This window comes from Lytechinus pictus, chromosome 11, assembly GCF_037042905.1.
Source record: "Lytechinus pictus isolate F3 Inbred chromosome 11, Lp3.0, whole genome shotgun sequence".
NCBI classification, from domain to species: domain Eukaryota; kingdom Metazoa; phylum Echinodermata; class Echinoidea; order Temnopleuroida; family Toxopneustidae; genus Lytechinus; species Lytechinus pictus.
In genome coordinates this window covers 20,191,680-20,202,170 of record NC_087255.1, presented here as the reverse complement: position 1 = coordinate 20,202,170, position 10,491 = coordinate 20,191,680, and the positions used below count along the sequence as shown (strand labels likewise).

Here is a 10,491-nt window from a genome sequence, read left to right as displayed (position 1 = left end):
CGGAACGGATTAAGGGTAGGGGGGCTTGGCCAAAAGTGGGGATTGACCAAATAGGCCTAAATAGGAGAGCAGATAGGAAGAAAATTAAATGAAATAAAACGTGGAATAATTTGACATATTTTCAGGTTATCATTGTAAGAATCGAATTTTCAGCTTGCGCTTCGCATGCACTCGCATCATCTACATAGAAGATAAACATTGATTGGCGGATAGTAAATTTGTTATTAAAAATTGAGCATCATATTCATAATATAAAATAGTCTATGAAAATGGACCTTGGCCGACTGGATGCTGGAAACTACGTACACGCACGTGCCACGCGCGTATATACATGCACGCCATCGACTAATAAATACGCCATGTTAACTATATAGACCTTAGCCTTCAATGAGTTCACGGTACAGAGTGACCTCGACATCGACAGCCGGTAGAACAGATACCCAGCGTCTTGATACATACACATAACCGGAACCTTTATCACAAAATCATGTCGCCGCTACGATGGGGTATCTGTACGGGAGGGGAAATATCACACGACTTTGTTTCGAGTTTACAAGGACACTCCAACAACCATCCCGTCGTCGCTATCGCAACTCGGTCGTTGGAAAGATCGCAGAAGTTTGCCTCTAAATTCAAGATTCCAACCGCCTATGGTAGCTATGAAGAGCTCGCTCAGGATCCAAATATAGGTGAGATTTTCGCATTCGCCTCTCGCACTCAGGCCATGGCAAGAGATGTGAATTACTGCCGGAGGGGGGGGGGGGGGGTGTTAGCTACCCCCGTTCGTGGTTGTACGATATGAATACACCCCACACACCCATACATATGAGGTGTGTGTAAATATATATATGATATATGATGTATATATTTGAATATATAATATTATGTGAGAGAGGTGTGGATATTATTAATCGCTTTGACTGTTTTCGTGTATAGTGTATTGTGAATTTTAAAATATAATGAATTGTCATTAAAAAAAAAATGAAAATGCATATATTTTCATCGTACTTTCATTATATCAACAGACACATTATTTCACACCCGCTCGTGAAAGAAAAAATGTTTTAGTCATCATGAACCACCAACAAATTGAAATTAATGCATTATATATGATTATTACAGAACATATAGGGCATGCTGGTCGTGTTCGACGTCACAAATTACAAAAATTAAACTCTACTAACTTTCTTAATATTGAGAATTTCCTCAAACCTTCCCTAATATTTTTTATTAATTTTTCTGATTTTTTTTTTTACAACAAACGTTTCTTCAGGGTGAGCTACCATATCACTGTTGCCGCTTGTTTGATGATCAACTTACATTAAGCTAATTAATTGGCAGGAGGACTGTGTGTGTTCTGATATCTCCGTCTCAACATCACTTCTTTTCTCTTTCTCTTTCTCTGACAGATATAATCTACATCGGGGCTATTAACACTGAACATCCAAGGCTTTGTAAGCTATTCCTTACACATAAGAAGAATGTATTGTGTGAAAAACCCCTTGCACTCACTCTAAAAGAAACCCAAGATGTCCTGAAGATTGCTAAAGAAAGCGGTGTCTTCTTCATGGAAGTACGTAAAAAAAACATTTTTAATTAATCTATTGTCTTTTTCATTATTATTTTCATAATAATTGTAATGATAACTTTGTTTCATTTCCGTCATTGATTATTCATATTTCTCGTTTGACATTATTTTGTTCCACTAACAAGCATGATTCGTTATGTGATTAAAAAAGCAATAAATGGACAAAAGTATAGTCAAGTAATAGCTATATTAGATTCAAGATAATATATCTGATTCAATTTTGCAGCCAAAAGGCTGAATTGGCCATTGAATTCACAATAAAAAAAGAAATATATAATTTGCAAATACAATGACGAAATTTCAGTTACAATATAAAATATTTATTCAATTTTACAATGATAATTCATATTAACAATAATAATTTAAATTTACAATATTAATTCCAATTTACAATATTAATAACAATTCACAATGATAACCATTATGTTTCATAACGCTGTGTAAGTATCATACAGGTACCGGATATAAGGGGAATTGGTAGAAGAAAGAAAAACATAATTTGAGAGAAGAAAAATCGAGGGTCCTAGCTGATATGATATGACATTAAAAAAACTAAAAATAAAGATACATATATACCAAGGGGTTAAAAGATTCCCGTCGATTAGTTATAATACGTCCAAGTAAATGGGGTATTGTTTTCACGGTAAGAGTTAGCAGGGGAGTAAGCAGTGATTTGTAAAATGAAATATGTAAATTTACTGGATTCGATGATCTAATGTTTCCAAATTAGAGTTAAACTAATGAATCAGATATATAATTAAAGCAAAGCTTCTATAAAGATGCCCCGATTAATTATTTTTATGTACATGTACTGTATACGTAAAGTAAAGCCTTGGTTACACCGGAACCGAATCGTGTGCGAATCCATACGAATGGGGCCTACACGTATTCGGGTGGAATCGGTAGTTAAGTATTCTGTTCTCCCTCCGCTAATGCAAGAAAATTATTCGGGAACATTCGTGGATGAATTAGGCTCATTTTGAAATGGTCAAAACCAGCCAAATACCCTCCAAAATACTCCTGAATGTGGCCAAACCAAACTTCATTCGGGATGTATTCGAATGACATTCGGTTGGATTAGAGGAGGCATTCGGAGTATTCTGGGCAGATTCTGACCTATTCGTATCATTTGGGAGTACCGGTCGGAGCTCGGCGCATAATTTCATTCGGCCACATTCGTTCCGTTTCGGGTATAAATATTCGGGTCGTCATTCGGCTGTTGTCGAAGCAATTGGGTCATATTCGGTCCGATTTTGGCCACCTTTGGCCCTATTCTTGTTACTATTCGGGTGGCATTCGGCTTTATTCGGGATGGCCACAACTGATTCGGGTCAATTCTTGGCAATTCTGCGCTGAATCGGGTCCTTTTCAGGGGACCCATTCGTCTCTAAAAGTCGGGGAGCTCCTCGAATCAGAGACGATCGTTAGGTTCCGAATCCATCCGAATCAGGCCGCGTTAAGGCAGATTCGGTCCGAATTTATTCTGAGAGAAATCAGTTCTGGTTTTACCCTGGCTTTAAGGTTGGAAGACGGATGTGAGAAGGGGTACTCCGGGTCAAAAATAAATCAATAAAAGAAAAATTTACCGAGCAAAACATTGAAAATTTCATCAAAATCTAGTCTTTAAATGTTACAGTTAAGTGATATTTTGTGAAATTTATGCACACCGTCATGAATATCCATACTCTCTTTCTCTCTCTCTCTGTGAAAACCGACACTGTCATAATTCTTGACTATTTTTATTAGGCCGTGTGGACCCGTTTTTTCCCAGTCAGTGCAAAGATCCGGGAACTTGTTGCATCCGGGGAACTTGGTGACGTCAAATCAATGCTGCTCAATTTTGGACTTGACCTGCCTGATAGAGAAAGAACTATGAAAAAGGGCAAGGAAAATACATACTTTGTACTTTTTTATTATCATTACGATGATGATGATTATTATTAATATTAATATCATTTTTATCATTCATTTATTTTTTCTATTTTATTATATACTTTTTCTTTATTTCAATCGTATTCATTTTGGTCTATTTACTCATAAAATTGAATGATTAATCTTTTGAAATAGATAGATTAGTTGTTTATTGATTAAAACATCATTGTGGCATAGCCGAATTCCGATGGGTTTACGTGGGAAGGTATATGGTTACATAATTACTATACAAACATTATAGAAGTTCATATTAAGTATATCGCATAATATAAATTAAAATTCTTTTAAAAACATTACATTTTATTATGACAATGCAATTAAAGTAAAGTCACAAAATGAAAAAAAAAATATATATTGCAAAAACATATGTATATGAAAGGGATGAAAAGAAAAAGAAAAAAAGGAAAAGAAGAGAAGAAGGAGAAGAAGAAGAAGAAGAAGAAAGAGGAGGAAGAGAAGAGAAGGAGAATAAAAGAAGAAGGATGGGGGAGAGGAGGAAGGACTCGAGAAGAAGAACCCGGGACCCCTCGTAGACCAGTATAGCACCATGATTGATGCTGCTAAATAGGGCCATCGGTTACCGGGCCATCCTCCCGTTTTCATTTATGAATTTCACATGTATCATTAATGTATTGTTATTTGTATTTAACGGAAATGAATTCAATTCAAGAAGGAGAAGAAAGAACCGAAGAAGTAGGAGGAGAATAATGATGATTAGAAGAAGAAGAAGGAGATAGGGGGAAGAAAAGAGAGGAGGAAGAAGAAAGGAAACATTCGGGTGAAAACGGGAAAATATTAAAAAGAGAAAAGATAAAAAAAATCAGTTATCCAATTTATTGTTTGTTTGTTTATTTACGTACACTGTTAAAAAAACCTAATTTTACAGAAAAAAGAAAGAAGATTTTGCAAAAAGCAATAACAGAATCATTCTGTAGATTCATAAAAAAAGAATTTTTCTGCGATTTAACAGAACAGGTCTGTTTAAGAAGGGGAAAAGGGTGTTTTATTAAAGGAAATTTGTAAGGTTCCATACACCAAATACCAATTTCCTGTAAGATTACGCAATCTGGTAAGATTACAGGTGTTCTCGAGACTCTGCTTCAGGAACTTCTTTTATTTTAAGGATACATTTTCTAACAGTGTATGCATCTACTCATCTGCAATCGATTATGTGTATTCCAATCTGATTAATCGTGTGCTTTTAAAAGATATCAAAGTCGAAATGAATATAGCATGTGGCTGCTGAAATATTCTAAAATAAATATGAAATCAAATGCGTTTGATAGTTAAAAAAAGAGCTATGTTGAGATTCTTTTACAGTGAGAGAACTTATCCCTTGGAAAGATCGATCGTTAATATTGTTCTTTAACATAGAAAAATTTGACATTCAAAGTGATCATTTTTAACTATAAATCAAAATGTTTTTTATAATCTCAAACTGAATGTAGAAAAATTGTGACATTTAGAGTGGTCATTTTAAACTATAAATCAAAATGTTTATATAATCTTAAACAATATCATTTTGTTGTTTAATCTAACAAAACAATCGAAACACCCATAACAAGAACCTGAAGCTAATGCGGATATTTTTTGTCAAGTTGTGGCACAAAATATTCATAGTCAACCCCGGTAGTCAACAGCAAGCCCATGAGACTCTCAGAATATCGAGCGTACTACAACGATGGATCCAGCTACTAGAGTATGCTACAAATCATATGTTTATAACATTTTAAGGTATTAGAATGGTATGCATCTTTCATTTTTATTTTTATATATTTGGTATTATGTATTTTGTATACTACAACTTTTGACAATTGTGTGCTACAACTCATATTATGTTCATACCGTTTTAATGTATCTGAATTGTATATCTTTTTTAATATGTTATGTACTGTTGGTATTATAATTTTTCAATTAGTTTACAAACAATATTTTATTTTATGTATTCTGTTTGTAGAAATGGGTGGGGGCGCCCTCTACGACATGGGAATCTACATGGTACAACTGACGACCATGGTCTTTGGGGTAGGACCGTCTTCAACAAACACTCACGGATTCCTCAATGAAAACGGTTTGTATACTAGTATGCCAATACTAGCGAGTTTTCGCCATCACTAACCAGAGGCTTTCTAGAACGTTATAAGAATCTATTGGAAATGCCCGTCAAATCACAATGAACGACTTAGAGTACGTCATTGTCGAAAATTGTTGAACCGGGACAGCAAATTGTCCTAAGATTCGGAGCTGACGAAAAATTGAGAATATGTCGTTTGTCAAGACTCTAGGACGACACTGCTGTTTTGATTCACCGATACTCGACATAGGCTGCTTTGTTATGAAGGGCTTTTGACAATAGATTCTCAACGTTCCAGAATTAACATCGCTATTTTTGTCAATTTTTCAATAAATGTGCACCAATTAAAAACGTAACAATTGTCATTGTATTATGATTGTTTCCTTGGTCAGCCCCCCCCCCCTTAAACCGTTCCAGTGCACTTGCTTTTGTTATATGGTGTATCTGACATTGAAAGATACGTGTTCAAAGGGCCAACGGCTATGTACTGAAATGTACAAAATTGAAATGAATTTAAAAAAAAAATGAATAAACTCTGATGTTGAAAATATCATCAATCTGAGGAAGAGGCGCCTTCAAAATGATGTCATTGGTTATTTCTTTTTTTTCTTTAATTTTGTTCATTAATATTGTTTCTGTCACCAGGTGTAGATGAGATGTATACGACAGTTATGAAGTTCCCGAACAACGCCATGGCAACACTGTCATGCACATACAAGGCTGATTATCCTAATGAAGCAATTGTTATAGGAACCAAAGGTCGTCTCCGAGTAAGGATTAATTAATTCTACTCATATTTCCGTAGATGTTCGAGGGAAGTCGCTTTTCATCTCCCGCTCAAAATGGGCTTGCAACATTTACTCACGTAATCACGTCACGACGCGCTATCACGTTTTGAGTACTTTCGTAAAAACGCGCAATCTACGAAGTGTAGGATCTACACTGTGTTATTTTGCACGCCAGTAAATCATGACAAGTCACATTTTTGCACATACGTGACATGAGTCTTACGCGCTTTACCCAACAGTTCTGCAAGATTTTTTTTTATATTTGAAGCGTTTGTTCGTAAGACTTATCACGACGTCACACACCAAAATGCACCCGCACAAAGACGTCCCCCTTCCCCCCTTTCTTCAACTTATTCCTCTTCTTCTTCTCTTTTTCCCCTGCTTTTTTTTCTTCTTTTACCTCTCCTTCACCATCCGTCTATATTTTTTTTGTGGTATAGCTTCTTAGCTACTTTAAAAACAAAAATTGTTCTTTTGTAGATTCCGGGTCATTTTTGGGCTCCAACTGAGCTGATATGGTCAAAGCCCAGTGGAGAACTCATCGAAACGTTTCAGTATCCTACACCAGAATCTTCGGCGGAATATTCATTGGGCCCATTGTGGTCTGGTATGCTATATGAAGCAGATGCAGTGAAACAAGCTATCGAAGAAGGTATTCAGTACTTAGAATTCTCCTCCTCCTCCTTCTTCTGCATCTTCTTTTTTTTTCTTCTGCTTATTCTTCTTCTCCTCCTTCTTCTCCCTTCTTCCTTTTTCTCCTCATCCTTCTTATTCTTTTTTCTTCTTCTTCTCATTCTTCAATTCTTCTTCTTCTTCAATTCTTTTTCTTCTTCTTTTTCTTATTCTTCTTCTTCTTCAATTCTTGTTCTTCTTCCTCTTCAATTCATCTTCTTCTACGGTTTCAATATTTCGCTTATCAAAATTGGTTTAGTAAAATGCAGTAGAAATAAAATCGTTGGCCTAGATTTTAAAAGGAGCGTGAGAGCTATAGCTCTCAAGCACGAATGGTAACGTCACACTCTTTGTCAATGCCCACGATGTGACAAAGATAAGATAATTCAAAATCCGTGTCTGAAACAGTCATTATTTTCTGACGTATGCCTTTCTCATTCAATGTTTTCTCCAGGTAAAAAGGAGCACGCCCTCGTGAGTTGGAAGGAGACTGAGTTGATTGCTACTTTGATGGAGCAAGCTCGTCGAGATCTGGGTATCGTCTGGGTTCATGAAGGCTCCTAAGTAATCCATTGTTTTTCTTGCTTGAAAAAAAGAGAAATAAAGTTGCATGTGATTATAAATATCTAGGCTATCTAAGGGTATGGTTGGGGAGGGGCAAAGGTACTCTTATTCCTCTGTTTAAAGAACGAGAATGACACACATGATAGGATATTGTTTGATTGTTTCTATTTCCATGTAAAAATCATACATGAAAATCAAGAAATATTATTGCAATGGAGCCCATTTCAGTGACATTTACGAAATGTCACTGTTCTTTCAGGAGGTCCTTAAATAAAAAGAAAATAACTTGCAACATTAAAGATTAAAACAAAAAATGATGAGTCAAACAACTGGAACAATCTGGAACAAAATAATAATGTAATCGATATGTAATCATGATCCATAACTTCTAAAGTTTGATTTAAAGGATTAAATCGGTAAAGAATGAATGATGACATGGGATGGTAGTTTGTTGTACAATGAAGCCTCTTTTTTTTATATAGAAATGTCCTTTTACAACTTTTAGTGTTTGGTTTGGGAAGAAATTTTGGCATAGTCATGATAGATGTGCGGAGAGAATAATGATAAGATTTATTAAGTATTAACATTTTCATGTAATCCGGGGCAAGATTATGCAGAATTTTGACCATCATTATATACATAATGTATGCTCTCGTTGAGGAATAAACTTTTTTTTCCATTTCAGTATTCCATCATGTACAGTATATGTGAATGCGAATATGGTTTAGATCCATATAATTATGTTTTTGAGATGCAGACTGCCATATAACATATGTATAGTCAAAATGTGGAAGGATACCAGAAGAATACATAATTTTCAGTCTGGATTTCATTCACAAAATACTTTAGCCTTCCAAGATTTACTGCCTCATTACTTTAAAATGAGTGTTCCATTATTTATGTTCCTGATCAATATAAACTTCTTGATATTTCACATGATCTAAATCATTCTTCCTTCGATTAATTCATCACCAATAAATCCTCCATGACCATTATCATCTCCATGGCCTTCATCTTCACCATCCTCATCCTTATCATCTCCATCTTCATTATTCAAATTATCAAGAGATATTAGTATCTGTCTTGAAAAATGTAATGATTATTTTAATGAGTTTTATTCCGGCGAGGTTGTCATTTTTTCAAGCAATCTGCTTATTATGACAATCTTCCTGCAAATTATGAACGTTATTGTGGTTTGTAGTAGATCATATTCGTTTCGAATGAAGTTTCCTTTATAATTCTTGCCAAAGAAAAAAGTAATTTGATTGTTATGTGATGAAAAATGTATTATACGAATGCTATTCATGTAAAAGAAAACAGTAAATCAAATCAAATCAAAATTTTGTATGTCTGTGCCACATATTTTTGTATTAAAGTATTTTAATATTTTGTCAGCATTTATTATATCAAACACCATACTAACGGCCTTTATGCAATTCAATATGAAGTTATTACCATTCATCCATTTATCTACTTTCTGAATTTGAGATATATCAATGACTAACGGGCGTAGAAATAATACACTCTGCCGTCTGCTTTTAACAAATGCTTATTTCATTGTAAGAAAGTGATCACTAGTCATGAATAAAACAAATAAGAGCGGGCCCAAATTGAGCCTTGGGGCACACCGTTTGATGTCATGCACAATTTAGAATGGGTATTGCTAAGAAATGTTATTTTTCCACTAGTTAAATAGCTATAAATTTTGGCCTAGAATACCAGGTTAGGATTTACCAGTGATACCAATTTTGAAAGATAATTGATTAAATGCAATTCATGATTAATCATGTCAAACGCTTTTTGCAAGTTAAAGCACTTGTACATTTCCATCTTCTGTTATTTAGCCAAAGCATTCTGGTGATCAAGGCCCGATCCTGGCTTGCTTTGTGATTGAACATGGTTTTGTTTGAGATGGTTTAACAATTTAATTTCTGCATGATTATATTCTTATTAGGCCTAATACTGATACAGACGGCAGTGCTGAGATCAGTCTGAAATTGCCCGGATTTGATTCATCTTACTTTTGGTATATTCCCAATGGGGAATAGTTATATAGTTTCAGTATGACAGACTAACAAATTGTCACTTTTCTGGTCAAATTCCAGGATTAATTCAATAGTAGTATCAAAGTGCTTCTGGGTTGTCTGTGACAAAAACTTTAAATGTTCACATAAATATACAAATTAGATGTGAAATAACGTAAAAACCCATAAATAAAAAAGACGTAACTTAACCTAATTACATTAACTCGTTAATCGTATAAAAAGAAGTATTTTTGAGAAAATTTGGACAACCAATGATAATAATATGATCATAACAATAATAACTTTATTGAATCTTTCCTAAAGCAATGAATGGGATGAAGAATGTGACTTTTGTTTGCAGCCTTTAAAAAAAAATAACTTAGTTTTCTAAAGGCTTAAAAACATTACCGAGAAGAGCGCTAGATACATCCTGACTATTTGTTTAAAGATTAATATATTCGAGTAAACGAGCATGTGATTAACTGAGATACTAATTTGAGCCCATCCCCGTCGTCGTAGGGGTAGCACTTCTTTTCTTCTTCTTCTTTTTTTACTTCTTTTTTTTTTGGTCACCCGTCCACCGATTATCTTTTGTTTTTAATGAGATATGAAATAATGTGTTTGATGATAATCAGGACCTCACAAATAAACCCACTTTCATTTTTTTTTAATGAAATAGTATTTTGTATAGGGCCTTTTCGCCTGTGACGTCGTAAAAAAATAAAAATAACTGGTATTGATTGTTTTTTCCTGCAATCTTTACTAATCATTTTTTTTTTTTTTTTTTTTTTTTTTTTGGGGGGGGGGGCTTTTATCCAAATCGGGCTTAAAGGGAAAGTTCACCCTGAC

The 10,491-nt window shown here is 34.6% G+C and overlaps 1 protein-coding gene across 1 annotated transcript; it reads left to right on the top strand.

Moving 5' to 3' along the window:
* The first annotated feature begins 258 nt into the window (after window positions 1–258).
* LOC129271550 (trans-1,2-dihydrobenzene-1,2-diol dehydrogenase-like) lies at window positions 259–8,958 on the top strand. The gene is made up of 7 exons (XM_054908876.2): window positions 259–689; window positions 1,410–1,573; window positions 3,335–3,470; window positions 5,478–5,591; window positions 6,240–6,364; window positions 6,863–7,034; window positions 7,509–8,958. The coding sequence occupies exons 1-7, from the start codon at window positions 488–490 to the stop codon at window positions 7,616–7,618; spliced, it is 1,023 nt and encodes a 340-aa protein (XP_054764851.2). The 5' UTR covers window positions 259–487; the 3' UTR covers window positions 7,619–8,958.
* The last annotated feature ends 1,533 nt before the right edge of the window (window positions 8,959–10,491 follow it).